The sequence below is a fragment of the Doryrhamphus excisus genome, linkage group LG7 (genome assembly GCF_037039965.1).
Source record: "Doryrhamphus excisus strain RoL-2023G ecotype Guam linkage group LG7, RoL_Dexc_Guam_v1.1, whole genome shotgun sequence".
NCBI lineage: Eukaryota > Metazoa > Chordata > Actinopteri > Syngnathiformes > Syngnathidae > Doryrhamphus > Doryrhamphus excisus.
Window position 1 is genome coordinate 22,722,218 of NC_136363.1, and position 17,829 is coordinate 22,740,046.

Sequence of the window (17,829 nt, forward strand, 5' to 3'; positions counted from 1 at the left end):
AGGCAGTAAGTTGACATGGTCATCACGGCTGTAATATCATAATAATAATAATAATATTAATGCTAATAATAATGATGATGATGATGATGATGATAGGTTTCCACTCTTTCTTTTGCTCTGTTTTGGTTCATCTCCGTGTTCCAAGCATGTTTCTCTTGTTGCGTGTTTTTAATCAATAAAGAATGAGCACATCAGCTTCCTCTGTAAGATTAGTTTATTTTGGAATTGAAGGAATAAGTCACGGCAAAACAGGAAGGTGGTGTCCGTGTTCTTTCATCATTGAGATCAAATCTAGAAAGGCGTTTTATGTTGACATTGTTGACTTCCTGGAAGGGAGTCACCTGATGGATTCAGTTAAGGTCAGTTTTGGTTAGAGTCGGGCCTTCTGGAACAAATGAATGATGCTAACCAAGGTTCCACTCTATCTGTTATCAATAGGGATGTCCTGTATTGGCTTTTTTTTCCCAAAAATGATACTGCCAAACTCTCAATTTCTGATATCAGCCAATACTGATACGGATTTGTGACGTATGTCTTGAAGTGGAATGAACACGTATATGTCATACAGCATTTTTTCATCACCTGATCCCGACCAATATTCTGATTCTGATATGGGGCCATCCCGAGTTATCCGTATATTTGCCAGTACTGGAGGTCGCAGGTGAGGAGGTACCGGTGTAATTGATAGAGGTGACCTTCACTAAACGCTAGGCCAGCTTCCCTTAAAGTGCGTCCTCACATCTTTGGTGAATCATTGATTCTGTAAAACATAGAAATCTGCCAACGGGGCCAATCTTTGAAGGACGCTTGGGCTAATAAAGAGGGGAACGATGGAAGCTAAGGGGCTGTGGCCTCAGATAAGAGTCCTGTGGGACTCGTACTCGTGTACGTCAACTTCTGCTGAAAAGGATCATCCTGGGGAAAAGGTGAAGGTGAAGGTAAGCCTAAACTGCTCTTGTACACAGCGGGATTTTAGCGGGACTTTAGCAGGATTTCAGCGGGACTTTAGCGGGACTTTAGCAGGACTTTAGCGGGACTTTAGCGGGACTTTAGCTGGACTTTAGCAGGACTTTAGCGGGATTTTAGCGGGATTTTAGCGGGACTTTAGCGGGACTTTAGCGGGATTTCAGCCGGACTTTAGCGGGACTTTAGCGGGACGTTAGCGGGATTTCAGCGGGACTTTAGCAGGACTTTAGCGGGACTTTAGCGGGATTTCAGCGGGACTTTAGCGGGACTTTAGCGGGATTTTAGCTGGACTTTAGCAGGATTTCAGCGGGACTTTAGCGGGACTTTAGCAGGATTTCAGCCGGACGTTAGCGGGACTTTAGCGGGATTTCAGCGGGACTTTAGCGGGATTTCAGCGGGACTTTAGCGGGATTTCAGCCGGACTTTAGAGGGATTTCAGCAGGACTTTAGCGGGATTTCAGCGGGACTTTAGCGGGACTTTAGCGGGATTTCAGCAGGACTTTAGCGGGATTTCAGACAGACTTTAGCGGGACTTTAGCGGGACTTTAGCGGGATTTCAGCAGGACTTTAGCGGGATTTCAGCCGGACTTTAGCGGGACTTCAGCAGGACTTCAGCAGGACTTTCATCACGTCTGAGGAACAGTGGAGACTCATCCAGGGAGGGGTTCTGAGTAGAATCGGAGTCTGCACCAGTCAGGGCCAGCAAGGCCTTCTCTGCTGGCCTGGAAGCGCACACCTCCATTTCCAACTTCAATCCTAATATTTCTTTTCAATTCTCAGACTTCAGTGGCCTCTTAGTGACATCAGCACTTTTCTGTCCTCTGATTGGTTGATCGGAGCAAAATTGTCCGACAAGCCAAGTAAGGGGCCCAGTGGCCGGAGGAGGAGGAGTTCTGCTCATGTGTGGTGAGTAGATGTGTTTCCTCCAAGGTGTGGTGTTCTTCTGGACTGGAAAGGCCAGCATGTGATATTGAAGAGGAGGCGTTGGAGTTGTTGGGAGCGTTTGTCACTCAGCCGTTGATTTACATATATTCATATTTCTTACATTTGCCTGAGCTTGTTATTCATCTTCCTAGTAGCAGCAGAATGATAGTCTAGCATATGGGGGACCAAGTGTGGGTGTCTGGGTTCCTCACGCTTAGAAGAGATCTGCGTTGACAATTTAGTCACATGCCGGCTATATTTAGCCAGCAGGGGTTCACAAGCAGCCCATAAAGGCCAAGTCGCCGCCGTGCCAGGAGCAGAGATCCACCCCCGAGTGGGCAGCACCCCCGTGCAACACGGATCTGGGACCTGTGAACGCTCACCAGTGCCACCCCTCCCCAGAGTGAGCCGCACCAAGAAGGCAGAGCTCGGACACGCGTCCCTCCACCAGCAACATCTCTATCCCTGGCAAGACACAGCAACCTGGGCCATCCAAAGTGTGGCCCTGGGGCCACCTGTGCACCAAGGCTGACCTCCCTGTGGTACCTGGCAGAAATAACATCAACAGAAAATGGCATCATGGAACTAGACCCAGCCCTAAGTATGTGTAATGGGGGGTTTTTGAGGCTCCCCAGGACCTGGGGAGACCGCCATCTTGTTGGAGAATGCGCGTGTGGTCTGCAGTGTAAAAAGCCAAGGTTCAATCCTGGTATGAAGGCTGCAGGCGTGGTGGGAAGAGCAGCCTGAACTTGACTCCTTTTTGGGCTTGTTTGATCTTGTTGGAGAACGTTCCTTTGTCGGCTGTGGCAGCGTCCACGATCGACCCCACCATACGGGGGCTCGGAGTGTACGTTAGGGTGGAAGCCCTCCGTTAGCGGCTCGGATCCAAACTGGAGCGGTCCACTCCCCTCATGGATGTTAACAGTCCTGACCTCTTCTAAAGATCTCCAGGAGAGTCTTCAACCTCCAGTCGCAACACTTTTTGTTAAGGTGCTCCATGTCACCCCCGACCCCCCAGCCAGGGTGTCTGCCGTGTGAGCTCCTCACGGACTCCTGGGAGGCGTCCACTGAGGACTGCAAAGGTAAGGTTGGACCGACTTTTCAAAAGAGCAATCTGAATTGTTCAAAGCAGAGAGCAAGGGTCGGGCCCCCCGGGGGGGGGTGATAGGCAGAAAGTGGGTCTGGGGCAAACACATTTGTGTCCCCCAGTGGGGGCGTGACGCAAAGAATTAAAAGTTGAAATTTAAAGTGAGTAGAAATTGGCAGGGTGACGTCATGGTGTGACTCATCAGTGACTAGGAAGGAAGGAAGGAAGCAAGGAGGGAAGGAAGGATGCAAGGATGCAAAGTGAAAGCGAGATGACTCCTAGCGATAGTTTGCACGCGAGCGAAGCATTATTGGCGTTTTGTCATCGTGGTGACACATTGACAGCCGGCTTAAAGATTAACGCGGACACGAGGGCAGCCCTCACGTTGCCGCACGTCGTCCGCCAGTCCCCGCCAGTCCCCGCGCCGCGTCCAACATGAGCACCTTCAACCATGTCCTCAAGGAGATCGGCGAGTTCGGCTTCTTCCAGAAGCGTCTGGTGGCGGCCCTGTGCGTCCCCAGCATCTTCATCGCCTTCGACGTCATCGGCCAGGTCTTCACGGGCCTCGCCTTCCCCAACCACTGCGATACGGACTGGATCCTGGACCCGGGGCCCAACCTGACCCTGGAGAGGCAGAAGGAGCTGACCATCCCCGTGGGCCCGGATGGGAGCTTCCAAAGCTGCCGGATGTTCACTCCGGTCCCCTGGGACCTGGAGAGCATCGAGGCCTACGGCATCAACGCCACCACGAGCTGCATCAACGGATCCAAGTTCGAGGTCCCGCGAGGAGCATCCAGCATCGTCACGGAGGTCAGTGGCTCTGTCGTCATGACGACCACTTCCGCTTGATGCCTGACTCCTCTGTGGTCCGTCAGTTCAAGCTGGTGTGCGACAGGAGCACCTTGATCGAAGCGTCTCAGTCCATCTACATGGCCGGACTTCTTCTCGGGGCCTTGGTCCTGGGATCCATGGCTGACAGGTCTGCTTCCTTCTCGCTCCGTCGGCACGCCTGCTCCTCTTAAAGCTGCGGCGTGTTTAATGTCGGTGGAACGTCAACACGCTCATCAAAGTACATCAAAGTACTCCATGTACTCGTGTACTGACGAGTTATGGCACAAACCTTGCAGTACAAAAAGATACTTACCAATACTTGATGCTACTGTGTTTTTGCAGTATTCTGATATCCTAATGGAGTAACTTGAGTGTATTTGATCATTAGCTTTTAATATAGTTTGATGCCTGCTTTAGTCAAATAGGAACACACTCATCAAAGTACTCCATGTACTCGTGTACTGACGAGTTGTGGCACAAACCTTGCAGTACAAGAAGATACTTGTTGCTACTGTGTTTTTGCAGTATTCTGATATCCTAATGGAGTAACTTGAGTGTGTTTGATGCCTGCTTTAGCCAAATAGGAACACGCTTAGCAAAGATGGATACTTGTACTGCATGGACACTATACTGTGTGTATTTGTACATTGAAAATACTATGTAAAAACAACCACTTTAGAACCGTAAATACCAAATAGTATGTTCTTCATATTCTATGGTTAATCAGATATGAACCCGATAATTATGAAAGTACACGACAATGCCACATGCAGTATATGTACTGTACTTGTACACAGAGTATTTCACACCAATGCAGTATTCTACCAACCTTCTGTGATGGAAAGAGAAGTCCTGTTGTTGTCGTCGTAGGTTCGGCCGTCGCTTTGTGGTCCTGCTGGCTCATCTTCTCCTCCTCTTGTTCGGCGTGGCCTCGGCCTTCTCTCCCAACGTTTACGTTTACGTCCTTCTCAAATTCCTGTGTGGATTCTCTGTGTCCGGAATTCTGGCCAACGCTTTTGTGATCGGTAAGTGAGACGCAAACGATCAGACGTCCTGGAAGCCATCATGGTCTTCTCACTCTCCTCCTTCTTCTCCTCATGTGGTCCTGAAGGTGGAGAATGGTGCGAGTCGTCCAGGTTCGCCTTCTGCACCATCATCAGCCACACTTTTTACGCCGTGGGACTCATGCTGCTGTCGGGTATCGCCTACTCCATCCCAGACTGGAGAGTCCTGCAACTGGTCCTCTACAGTCCTCTTCTCCTGCTCCTGGCTCTCTTCTACTGGTCAGGAGAACCTGCCACATCCTCCCCACAAACCCTCGTTGTACCTACACTGCTTTATTACCAGGATCCTTCCCGAGTCGGCACGCTGGCTCATCACCCAGGGCCGCAAGGAGGCGGCGCTGAAGGAGGTCAGGAGGGCGGCCAAGGTCAACGGCAGGGAGGTGTCCCAAGATCTGCTGGACAAGGTGGAGCCGCATTCATGTCCTCCATGTACATTAAGTACTCCATCTTTCAAATGTACCAACACGTAGTCAATGTGTCCGTCAGCTGGACGTGGACGGGAAGCCCGTCAGAAGGAGCATGCTGGACATCTTCAGGATTTCCTACCTCAGAAAACGAGCGCTCATCATGAGCTACGTCTGGTTAGTACTTAGGAACACTCCCAAGAACATAGGATGCTGTGTCATATGTATTTATACACTATGTAATACTTATATAGAAGTAGAACTAAGAACTAGAGAGTAGGTGACAGGATGCTCAAGGGTTGACGGGTACGGCATGTGTCAGGTTTGGAACCAGCGTCATGTACTACGGCCTAAGCCTCAACGTGGGCAACTTCGGCGTGAACATCTACCTGACGCAGTTCATCTTCGGCCTGGTGGAGATCCCCGCCCGCCTGGGCTCCTTGCCGCTCATCCAGCGCTTTGGGCGGCGACCTTGTGAGGCCATCCTGTTGATGTTCGGGGGGGCCACCTGCTTGGCCATCATCGCCGTGCCCAAAGGTCTCACACACACACACACACAATATTGGTAGATAATATGATTGGTAGATATCAAATCCAATTTTACTTTAAAAAATGAAACTGGTTAGCATAAAAAAATATCAGCTTTTTTTTTTAAAATAGTTTATTATTTTTATGAACAAACCTTAAACATCTTAAATGTATTTTTTTTTACTAAGACAAAGAAATTACTGCATTTTTTAAAAATGTGCACACAATAAAAATAATGTTCCAAAGTTTGGTATCCTTGCTTTGGAAACTCAATCAGAGAGAAGGAGTATCTTTGGCGCCCTCTGCTGGACAGAAGGTGTTTGACTGTTTTTCTCGTACAATAGAGTACAGTATGACTGTATTTTGACTGTAGAGATTGACTGTATCTACTGTATCGAGTAGATAGTACAGTATGTCCATATTAGAGTACAATATGAGCATATTCTACTAGATAGTACAGTATGACCGTATTCTATCTACTAGATAGTACAGTATGTCCCTATTCTATCTGCTAGCAAGTACACTGTCCATATTTTATCTAGTAGATAGTACAGTATGTCCATATTCTATCTAGGAGATAGTACAGTATTACCGTATTCTATCTAGTAGATAGTACAGTATGACGGTACAGTATTTTATTATTGTAAAGAAAGTAAAATGCGATGACCTTTGCTGCCGTTGTTGACCTTCAATGTTGCTTCCAGAGTTTCCTGTGGTGGTGACCGTCATCGCCGTGTTGGGGAAGTTTGCAGCCACCGGATGTTTCTCCATCGTCTACGTTTACACGGCAGAGCTCTACCCCACCACTCTGAGGTACGGCGTGTGACCTTCACAGATTTTAGTATTTTGGTATTTTGGTATTTTGGTTCTGGTTTTTGCTGAACTGAACGCTGTTTGCTTGACCGCCCGTGTCGCCAGGCAGAACGGCGTGGGCCTGAACTCCATGTGTGCTCGCGTGGGCGGCATCCTGGCTCCGCTCATCAGACTCCTGGACGTCTACCACCACGCCATCCCCATGTCCATATATGGGGCGGTGCCCGCCAGCGCTGCGCTCCTGTGTCTGATGCTGCCGGAGACGCGCCACGCCGAGCTTCAGGACAACGCCGAGCTCGGGTATCGCTCATCCGCCGACGCTGGCCAGGAAGTACGCTGACGGGTACGAGCGCTCACGGGCTCTCCTTTGTTTGCAGAGGAAGCACGGCACGCCAGAAGGACGAAGAAAGGACCGCCTTCTAGCCTCAGAGGGATGCGCTGTCACCGTGGCAACAGCAGCACAGTGGAAAGCACGTTCTATTCACATTTCTCTTTCTTTGGACGTTTCACACATGCAGCCATCGCATTCTTATTATTATTATTACTACTATTATTATTATTATTATTATTGTTGTTATGATGTCTACCTTTGCTCTGCACTCCTCTCGCATCATGATTTTATTGAAGTAGAACGCTGCAATAAAAGCATGCATGTGCAGATTCTCTTCACTCAATGAGTGCTTTGGAATAAACGCCAACCAAACCAAAGGAAAGCTTTTTATTGGATGGACAAAAATAGTTTTAAATATATATTTATTGAGATGTTTTCTTCACCTGGCAGCAACGCTCTCTTTACATGGAAAACACAGAAATCAAAGGTTTTAATATTCTTTATTTGACTTTATTCTCATTCTTTCCTGCAATCTAATTTTTCACAAACTTTATTTTGTTTTTCATGTTACATTTTAAATAGTCTTTTTCAACTTTATGCTACAAAAATGACATTATTCTGGTAAAATTAATATTACAACTTTATTATATCACAAATTTTGTTGTTTTTTCGTTTTCTTGTTAAATCATATCAATGCAAAAACCCACAAATGGCCCCCAGGGCGCACTTTGGACACCCCTGGCGTAAAAGAACCTAAAAAAAACGTGAAACTCAAAGTAAAATATGACATAATTCCTAAATGTGAAATATCCCAGGGACATTTGAGTGGGATATTTTTGGTTGGATTGATTCCTCCATCTCAGGTTGAAGGTCGTCAGCCGCCATCCACTGAGAGGAAGAAGACGAACAAAGAAAGGTGATGGAAGATGAATCCGTGATGTGTCATCGTGAAGGACAAAGACCACTCACACGATCCCAGAGGACGATCTCGGCCTTCATTGGGGGGTCTTTAAAAGCCATCGGTTTTTGTGCTGAGCGCGTCCGAAGCCCTCGTCGTAGTTCCCGCTTCTCCGGAACAGTTGTTGGTAGTGAAATATGCAGTAGAACTCCCCATGCAAAGGTGTGTAATTGAACACGCTACAAAGCAGCATAAGTTTTGTTACATATTTTCTTTGTGTCCACTACCTAGACATGTTTTGATTCCAGATTGCTGAATTGTGGATTGCATAGAATCAGGATCGAAATGATTCGGGATCGACAGATTCAGATAATTAGGATTAGCGTGCAATAAATACGGCTCATAGGTGTTTATAATACTAACAAATAATCACGCAAATGTTTAATTGCACACACCCACTTTCAAAAGTCTTTCTCTAAGTAAGCTGATGAAACTGTTGCTTAAAAGCATTCACCTCAAAAGTGTTGCTCATGTAGCAACAAGGCAACAGTTGCCGGCGCTGAACGCACCCCTGCAGTACACACGGTTAGCTCTGGTTATGCTAACAGAGCGCTCAAGGACAATTTTCACCTGTCGCTATGCCATCCTTTAAGTGATACGCTCCTCACAACGACTAGTTTTAGCTTTTAAAACGCAGCCTAGATGACGGCAATGTTGTTATGAGTGAGGAAAAACAACAATTTCCTGCTTTTCACTTCCTGGTTGGTGCAAAATGGCCGCCTCCATCTCTTCCAGTTTCCTGCTGCTTTGATTCTAAGCTCTTTCTTGTATGCTTTAAACAGTTTGGTGACCTAAGGCTGCTTTAAATCATCTTTGGGAAAGCTTAACAGGTAAGTGTCATCAACTATGATTTACTAATGAGTGATGAAATTGTCTGTTGGAGGCCCAGGTTAGTTAAGACCTGAGTACTGTTGTTGCTAAGTGATGTAACAGATTCCATTTGACATGAATTTGGTGTTTTCCTTGCACTTTCGTTTAAGCGTGCACTTAAACTCTTCAAAGCACAACAGTGTTTAATCAATCTGAGCTAGTATTTAGATGTTTTATTTTTTATAAAAGTAGTTGTTGAGCCATTGCATGATCAAAATGATTAGTTTGAAGCCAAGTGTAAACAAGAATAAAAATGAGCTTGAATCAGACTTTCATCCATTTTTGACCTTTGAACTTTGAATTGATTGCGACTGATTTCAATGAATGAAAATCTCACCTCAGAGTTTTCTTGCACTTTTTGCAGCAAAAGCAACTTTTGTGAAAAATGTATTTGTCTGCCGCCATTTTTTCCATGGGATAAACGGGCTTCAAACAGGCCGAGCACATCTCCGGACGCGCTGCTCGAAACTGATGAGACAAGCGAGACAATCGGGCGCTTTAGACGCTTTTTATGTCAAAAAACAACAACTGACAAATCCAACCCAGCACGGCAACATGAAAGCAGGACTGCGACTTCCTGAATTGCGTACCCAACCGCATCCGTGCCACAGTTTGGAATCAGTGACCGTAGTTGTTGCTAGGCAGCATAATCTCGGGATACGTGGCAATCTGACGCATGGCCGGCCTGACCTCTGCCTGGCCTGTGGGGGGCGTGGCGTTTTGGGTCTGAGCGGTGACCACGGTGGAGGTTTTTGACGAGTAAATCCTGTTACCGCAGGCGTCCGTCCTCTCGTAGTTTTCTGTGATGGTTTTGGCGCTCCCCTGGAGGTCAGTGTGCACCTCCAGGACGCTGATCTCTCGCTGCGGGGGGCAGCTGGCCTGCTTGCTGCTGTCTGTCTTCCTGATCAGACCAGGACTGCATTGAAGGATCGTGGTGGTGCAGAATGTCTCCTCCGGTTTTTGGCTGTGCTGGCACGTTGGGCAGATGTTGGCGTGTGGAGGCAACGGCAGCTCTGCTTTGTCCGACTTTCTCGCCGCTGACTGGATGGAGATGAAAGCAGGTGAAGATGTGGGACTCCTTGTGGGATGTGGGCTTCTATCAAGGTTGTGATCACCAGGTGGCGCCGTGGAGCCCTCTTGTTCTTGCAGTTGTTTAGTCTTGCTTGAGCCAATGCTTATTTTGCTGATGTTAGCAGAAGATCCGAGTGACTCCTTAAACAGGCACGACAGGCCAGCTATGTCCGAGTCGGACTTTAACGTCGACACAGAATAGAGGGCCTTCTTGATGGCGTCCTCAATGTCCACCAGCCTTGCTAATGTCTGCTCTTTGAGGTTCATGATTTCCTCGCTGGCTCTTTCCAGATCTCCAAAAACGTGTGCCATGGAGGACTTGCTCTCGGCTAGTGTCGGCATCTCCTCTTTGTGTTCCGTCTTCACCGGCGTGTCTTTCTTCTTGCTGCTGTGGACAACCCAGTCGGGGACGTCCTCGAAGACTCTCCTCAGCGACCTGACATCAACGTTGCTTGTGTCCTCCTCGATTTCTTCAACTCGACTGAGGATGCTCTGCAGCTCCTCCTGCTTTCGCAAGTTGTCAAAGATCTCCATGGCGGCCGAGATGTTGCCCCGCATGATCTCGTCCATGTGGACCGACAGGCGCTGTCTCCGCTCGTCCTCGGTCTCCGTCCTTCCCTTCTTTGGCCGCAAGGCGACCTTGGCGTCTTCTCCAGTTATCCGCTCGTCTTTTTGTCCAGGTGGATTACTACATGGCTGGCTGAGTCCAGGGGGTTGTCCCACCTTGGGTTTGTCCTCAGGTTGAGCTATTTTCACTCTCTTGGGTTTCACAGGTGGCTTCTTCTTTGGAGGAGCCGTTTTACTGCCAAACTGGTGGCAGACCTCATCTACATCTACGTGGGCTTCACCTTCATTCATGTCCTGCTTGCGTCTCTCTTGGAGATTCATCTCTTTGTCATCTTTGTTCACAAAGACGTGGATTTCCTGGGATGTTTGTGGCCGTGTTTCATTCCCAGCAGGTCTTCCCTGATCCACTCCATCTTGTTCTACGACCACACCGGCGTTTCTTTGAGACAAATCTATGTCATGTTGATCTACATGAGCTGCGTTTCCTCCATGACAAAGCTCAGCCGTTTGCTTCTCTGACTTTGTCGACCGTCTCTTGGGTTCTTTCGCTTTCAGGTGTTCAGGTTTTGGAGGGATGGCTGGTTTTGGTCCAACAGTCCGTCTGCTTTTCTCTGGAGCTCTTGTTGCTAATTTGTCTTTGCTTGTAGACTCCGCGTTTGCAGTGAGCATCCCTTCTTCTCTGACCTCATGTTGTCTTGAAGGAGATAATGTTGCAGAGACCTCTTGGTTGACTGTCTTCTGACCAGAAACTGCATCGGTTTTCGGTCTTTCTTGAGGAGGTTTTGATGAGTTGCGGTAAATCATTGCCGCTCTGAAATCTCCTTGAGTGACGTTAATGTTGGACCTCTCCAGGGAATCCAAGGCTGCTTTCAGTTTCCCCTGAAGGACATGTTCCTCTTCCTGTGGCTGCGAGGATGCTTCTGAAGCATCTGGGGAGACCACAGCTGGGATGTGTTTTTCTGGGACCTCCTCAGCATTGTGGATTTCCCCAGAAGCAACATCCTGAATATCTGGACCCGAATTGATGCTCAAGACCGTCTCTTCTGCTTGGCCACAGTCTCTGGGTGGTGTGGTTTGTTCTGCATGCATCTCCTGTGAGTTGACATCAACCGCTTCTCCAGATTGCTGCTTCTCCTGCGACAATTGATGTAAAGATCTGGCTTCAGTTGTGGCCTGTTGGAGGCTGTGGATGGCAGTTTGGAGCTTGGAGATCTCGCAGTTGTCTACCGCCTCCACGGATTCAGCTTGGAGGACCGTGTCTCCACAAGGTGTGTCAAACTGCAACAAATCGATGGCGTCTTTTGGTTCTTCTTGAGCTTTGGCGTTACACTCTTTGTTGTGTCCAGGATGGGGGACATCAGCAGCCATATTGGCTGTCACGTTTGGTCCTGGAGAACTTGTGGATTTGTCAATATTTTGACTATGTTGGCTTGGTTTTTGGTCTCCAGAGAATATACTTCTCAGCCTCTTCATATCCACCGGTGCCCACTCATCTGCAACCTCGCCTCTCTGTTCAGGATCAATCTCTCTGCTTTGTCCCGTCGTCTGTTCTTCAACCGTCGACTCTGCCTGAAGAGTTTTCAGATACTCCAGCTCTCCCCTCTCAATACAGCTTCTGAATAGTTGGACGTTCCCCTTGACCTCAGGACTGATGGGTCCTTGGCAGGTCTTATCTGAAGAGACGACTGGAGACTTTGTGTCTGAGCAGTACTCCTGGAGAGGATGATATTGTCGCACATCTTCCTTATGGCTGTACTTATAAAGGGAATAAACCATGACGTCCTCCGATCTGCTGGTAGGCTCCTGGATGATGACTCCTTTCCTCAGAGAGTTATCTTCATTCAGAACATCCTCAATAAGCTGAAGCACATTGGCAGTCTTACAGTCCTGGTCTTGGTGCACGGGCACGTTTAGCATCAAGCTCCTCACGGTTCCATCACAGGCCTCCTTCAGGTACGTCACCTGTGGCTTCAGATTTGCTCGGGGCAGCACACGCAAGATGAAGTTCTGGAAATTGCCCTCAGAGACCTCTTGGCAGTTCACCTCAGGTCCGCTTTGTGATACGGTGTACTTGGCCTTCTTGGCTCGCATGGTTTCGTTCACCTCAATGATGGAGCCGTCGGCATGAATGACGTTGAAGCCATGGAGAGCGTGCAGGGATTCCTTGAGGGTCTCCACCATGGTTTCGACTTCATCCTTGTTCTGCTGTCGGATTCTGTCAAACGGCATTGACTCGAATAAATGGGCTCTGTCCTTAACCTTAGAGGGACCATGGTCTGCTGCTGGATTTGCTTTCCTTGTGTGAACGTAGGAATGTTCTACGTTTTGTGAGATGAATGGGTTGTTCTGCATCAGGGCCAACCTGGTTTTTATACTGTCCTGAGATTCCTCCCCCTCTTCATGACCGCCAAGCGTTGGGCTGTGAGAAGCGCTGCATGGTCCTGGTTTGTGGGCTTGCTGTTCTTGGATTGACCCCGTGGTAGACACTTTACACTGGGGCTTGTTGTGGAGATCTGGCTGAGATGTCTCCACACACTGGCTCTCAAACATCCTTCTGGTTGCTTGTACGTCTATTCTTGTAGGCTCCTCCTCGTGCTCTCTGTCGACATCCGGGCTAGAAGCTAGTCTGAGGTCAGAGTCCAAGACTGGTTGAGCGAGACTTGACCTCTCGTTCGGCTGCTCAAACACAGCTGATCTTTTACTGAGGTTCCTCGTCTCCAGCGTCTCCTCAGCCGTGCGCATCCTGGGGTTGGAAGCTGATACTTTATCACTCAGGCTGCAGTTCTCAAATATCAGGCGTCTGGAGCGGACCTCTCCCTCGTATCCGCTTTCATCAGCTGTCACCTCGGAGTCTGAGTTGAAGACCTCAGCAAGCTCCTCATCCACCACCTCGTCCAGCATGGTGAGCTCAGGATGCGTGTGCTTTAAGAGTCTCCTCAGCTCGCATTTCTGACGCTGGTGGAACAAGGTTTCTTTGGCACTTGGGGATTGTGGCCGCGTCCCGAGCTGACGTCCGAGGTGGTCATCTTTACTTAGCGGGGCGTCTTCGGCCATCTTTGAAGAACAAAATGATGTGGTCATCATTTGGCACGTCTGATTTGGAGATATTTAGCGCCATGCTCCAGACACCCAGAGAGATTACCTTGGATGCACATTGTCAGTTTGTTAGCCCAAGTCCAACGCAAGCCACAGCTGTGTGGGAATCCAACCACTTACGGTTTAGTCGTTGAACACAAACCATGCAGACACCTGCCTGGTCATGATCATGCAAATCCCACGCACACACGGTCGTGCCAAATCATGTGAAGCTGGAACTTACCCTCATTAGAGTCGATCGCCTCCCTGCTTCAGATGACGGATCTGCTGCCTGCTGGGAGACAGAAAGACGCTCATGCTCTGGTTTACAAAAACAAAAGCATTTAATGTTAATGTGTAATAAAAGTACTGGAAGTTCCGGACTGTTGAACGCACCTGAATAGAAGCTAGACCCGCCAAATTTAAAGAGTAATAAATAACTGTACATCCTGTATACAGGCTGCAGCTGTCAGAACAGAAAGGCACGCTATATACGTAAACCTTGCCATCCGACCTACGCTGTGTGTACCCAGTGTCACTCATATAACATAACTTTCAATATTTTTTCTGCCTTCATTTATGAATTCTTTTCGGAAAAGCCGCCATTATAGCGAGGGACAACTGTAGTCCAGAGTTTAGGGTCAATTATTTAGCACTTATTCCAAGAACTCTTTATGACTGGGAGATAGTTACCTCCTTTAAAGGTGTCTGCTTCGCTTCCTGAGTTTCCACCTTGGACAGGTAGATAGCAGACAGAGCTTTGACTGACACGAACAGTTTCTCCTTTTCCGGGAGGAAGGCGTTTTCTCTGAAGTCGGCAATGGTCCGCCGCTTTTCATCTGCAGACACAAGACAGCTTCACTCGTACTGGAAGGTATGACAACGCCGCCATCAGAACGGAACGGCCACAGTAATCCATTCTTGCTGTTATGCTTTTGGATACGGCGCTTTCTAAGCTTCATTGTGACAGCTGCTATGCGTCACAGTTAAAAATATAACACTTGCTGTGGGAAGGGAGATACTTGACTCCACTGACACACATACTGAAGGACAAGTCAAGTCACTGTTGACTAAGCATGGAACGGCAGCAATGTTTTTAGCCAAGATGTAATGCTCTAAACAATTGATATATCGGAATTCACATTCCAATAACCAATAGGAGGCTGCTATACGTTGTGGTAGTGGTTTTTCATGAAAACATCCAAGCTGTACTGTACTGATATGCATGCAGTATCTGGATAAACACAACACTAAACGCTACTCACCACCAACAAACCGCTCCCATTTCTGCTTCCTCTATCCCTGTCTGTATGAGCGTCCTCCAGTCGTATCTCGCTGGTGTGTCTTTGCCACGCTCACAAGCTAGCCGCAACTCCTGCCCCGTCGTGACAGCTGACCGCCACCCACTCCCCTGCGCTTATTCTGGGCTGGCTGGCCGACTATTTCTGTCCCGTACTGGAGTGGCCCACCGTGCTCACACACCAGCTGGAGTCAATCACTGCCCCTTCCCCTTCATCCACTGGGCTGACCCAGAGTCACCGGGCTTTTTCTACCTTGGACGCGCGTGTCCGTGTTTTTAGGATTTGAGTTTTTCTCACTTTGAACAGCCCTTTGTGATTTCTTGGTCGAGAAAGCAACTACACCAGGAAGTGGTGCGGTTTTTGTCAATCTATTATTTTTATGAGGGTGCAAAGATCCTCAAAGGAAAACATATGCTTTTATAATGCGTCATGACAAACACAGGTGGGTGAATTGATGAGCCCCCTCCATCCAAACCACATATTAATTTCTGACTTGAATCTGGAATATCATTTTGTGTCATACTCACCAGATTCACAGACTACCGTTCTTTCAAATTCACCTCCTCCAGTTGTCCTCCTTCTTTCTGCCCGACTCACCACCTAAACAAATAAGTAAATGTTCAGCGATACGACCTGTCACACCTGGCCAGAGCCCGGACAGGAACATACAAAGGTTTGGAGTTGTTTCCCCAAACGTTTTGGTTAGATGAAGAGTTACATTTCATGGCGCCTTAGCCGACGGCTTGTAGTCACCTTTTCTGGTGGGTTGTCCTCCTTTGCATCACTTTTGGTTTGGTTCACTGAAGCACGAGGAGTCCTCCGCTTCTTTAACTCTTCCATCTCTCCATTCATTGCTGACTTGGCTTCCTTGGAAGGCGTTGTGACGTCTGCCGCTTTGACGCCGCTCTTCGGCTTGTTTGGTGCCGGAATGGACTCAAAGCGAGCCTTCAGGGCCACGATGGACTCTGTGTTGTTTTGAAGGCTCCCCGTGGACTTACTGCGGCTTAAAGTGGTTTGAGTCTCAGTGGGTTCATGTTTGTGGTTTCTGCTCATTGGTGGCTTCAGTTGGGGCTTCTTGCCTTGCAGTGGGCCATTGACAGGTGGGGGGGTTACTGATGTCTATGAGGACACATGCATGTGCTTTATAGACTTCGTAGAGAAGCACCTGATTGAGTTCCAAAGTGAGAGCTTACCTGCTCAACCGATGGCTTCTGATCCCTTTCAGCCTTTCCCTTTGAGACGGCGTCATCTTGGTATCTGTTTGGGTCATAAGGTTGCGTTAAGGATGCACATCTTGCATATTGTGACCGATCAGAAAACCACTTCTTCAACCTTGAAACCAACTGGGACACGGACACCGTCCTGCTGAGCAGCCTTGTGTCTGTCCTGGACGTGGAGACGCTTCTTAGGGACTGGCTTCGTGTGATCTTGTTCCATTCCATGGCGATTGCTGGTGTCCCAGATTGTGACGGTGAAACGCTAAACCTGTGCCAGATGTCATGGAAATAGTTACATGTTATGCTCAATTGTCAGCTATTGAAGGTAGAGAACCTTACCTTCAGAGATTTTGGTCCAATGTCTGCTCCCTGAGACGATCCAAAGTCCTTCCGTAACGTCACAAGAATCAGGTTGTGAAGCTACGTGATCAAAGTCCGTTTCTGTCCTGCTTACGGCTGACTGCATTCGGCGATGTGTTACCTCTTCACGTACAGTATGCTGAAAATCTACGTGACGGCTACAATATGAAAGGTTGCATTGCTTATTTTTATCTTATCTTGGCGTTGCCGGACGTAACCTTGGCGAGTGAATGTGAAAGTGATGCTGCATGATATGATTGTGGAGGGGTTGGGCTTTTCATCCAGGTCGTTACACATTGACTAGTTTACAGTGCAAGATAGCCACCATGCACACATAGTACACATTTACAGCCGTGATATGCTAATCTTTCTTGACACTAGTTCAGCTTCAAGGTGCCGTCTGCCATGGTGGGGTAATAGCATTAGGATGTACTATAGCCCGGCCTCACCCTGCTTTGAGTATGTAAACTACTCCCTGCATATGCACATGTGCACCACTTATGTTTATTTTATGTCTACAGGGCTCTACAAATGTTAATACTCGTATTTGGAAAGTAACAAAAACATGGTTTCTATGCTGTAATGATAAAAACATTCCATTTATTAATTACAGTGTGACAATTTCTATGCAGTTTAACTTGTAATTGATGAATACATAGACATTTTTGGTCCAATCTGTTCTCTTCAGCCACCACCAGTGGTCTATGCTAGCCGATGGTGGTCTTCTTTGATTTGTTTGGTTGTCAGCTGGAGCCGTTTGACTACAGCAGCATCATTTTTGGAGTGGACCCTTCATGCTGGTTTATAGCACCATCTTGTGGTGAGGAGTTACACTGCACATGAATACAAAGCTATGGAGTTGACACGTGCAGTCCAGGTTTGGCCGCCGGGGGGCAGCAAAACAAGACAAAGCCAACACAAGCTCTTTCAACAATTGTTATGTCGAAACCTCCTCCTGCTGTTCGAGTGACCTTTGACATGGTATGGTATTCCCGCTATTTGTAGTGCTTCACATCAGTGGAAAAAACACAAACGTGACACCGTGCAGTGGAGCTCGGAGACACAATGGCCGCTTCTGTGTTTCCTCTGGCTTTGCGTTAATAAGTCCTCAGACAAAGAAAGCAGCTAGCAAGCAGCACTCACCCCCAGGGCAAAAAAAGAAAGATTCATTCCGGTCCACCTCCCCCCTCCTCTGACTGGAGCCCCCACCCGTCCCTCATGGGGCGGCCTCTCAGGGCCTGCACACATGAAAGGGATATTTGATGTGCCGCCTTTGGACTGTCAAGTGTGCAGTCTTATTAACGGCAACTTTAGGGCCTCTTTCTGTTTTTACTACAAAAAACAACAAAAACGAGATGGAGGGGGAGAGGGAGAGGTCGGGGAACCTCATCTAACCTTGTTTGAGGAAAACACTTACCAAAATGAAGGTGGCTAACTTGTTTTTACACTTGAGCGACACGTA

The 17,829-nt window shown here is 48.0% G+C and overlaps 2 protein-coding genes and 1 long non-coding RNA gene across 4 annotated transcripts; 1 reads left to right on the forward strand and 2 right to left on the reverse strand.

The window, feature by feature from the left end:
* The first annotated feature begins 2,364 nt into the window (after positions 1–2,364).
* slc22a13b (solute carrier family 22 member 13b) lies at positions 2,365–7,315 on the forward strand. 2 transcript variants are annotated; one of them, XM_058060261.2, is made up of 10 exons: positions 2,366–3,787; positions 3,853–3,956; positions 4,679–4,833; positions 4,920–5,091; positions 5,156–5,276; positions 5,359–5,453; positions 5,599–5,813; positions 6,509–6,617; positions 6,723–6,917; positions 6,995–7,315. In XM_058060261.2, the coding sequence occupies exons 1-10, from the start codon at positions 3,413–3,415 to the stop codon at positions 7,038–7,040; spliced, it is 1,587 nt and encodes a 528-aa protein (XP_057916244.2). In that variant the 5' UTR covers positions 2,366–3,412; the 3' UTR covers positions 7,041–7,315. The 2 variants fall into 2 exon arrangements, with proteins under 2 accessions (XP_057916245.2, XP_057916244.2); XM_058060262.2 differs by lacking the exon at positions 6,995–7,315 and having other exon boundaries at positions 2,365–3,787; positions 6,727–6,895.
* A 759-nt stretch (positions 7,316–8,074) lies between these two features.
* LOC131108788 (xin actin-binding repeat-containing protein 1) lies at positions 8,075–15,905 on the reverse strand. Its single transcript, XM_078791728.1, has 5 exons — positions 15,531–15,905; positions 14,183–14,328; positions 13,734–13,784; positions 9,114–13,468; positions 8,075–8,085 (listed from the first exon to the last, which is right to left on the reverse strand). The coding sequence occupies exons 1-4, from the start codon at positions 15,841–15,843 to the stop codon at positions 9,395–9,397; spliced, it is 4,584 nt and encodes a 1,527-aa protein (XP_078647854.1). The 5' UTR covers positions 15,844–15,905; the 3' UTR covers positions 8,075–8,085; positions 9,114–9,394.
* A 75-nt stretch (positions 15,906–15,980) lies between these two features.
* On the reverse strand, positions 15,981–16,602 carry LOC144899490 (uncharacterized). The gene is made up of 3 exons (XR_013627621.1): positions 16,347–16,602; positions 16,123–16,275; positions 15,981–16,047 (listed from the first exon to the last, which is right to left on the reverse strand). It is a non-coding gene; the product is annotated as an uncharacterized LOC144899490 (long non-coding RNA).
* Between the last annotated feature and the right edge of the window lie 1,227 nt (positions 16,603–17,829).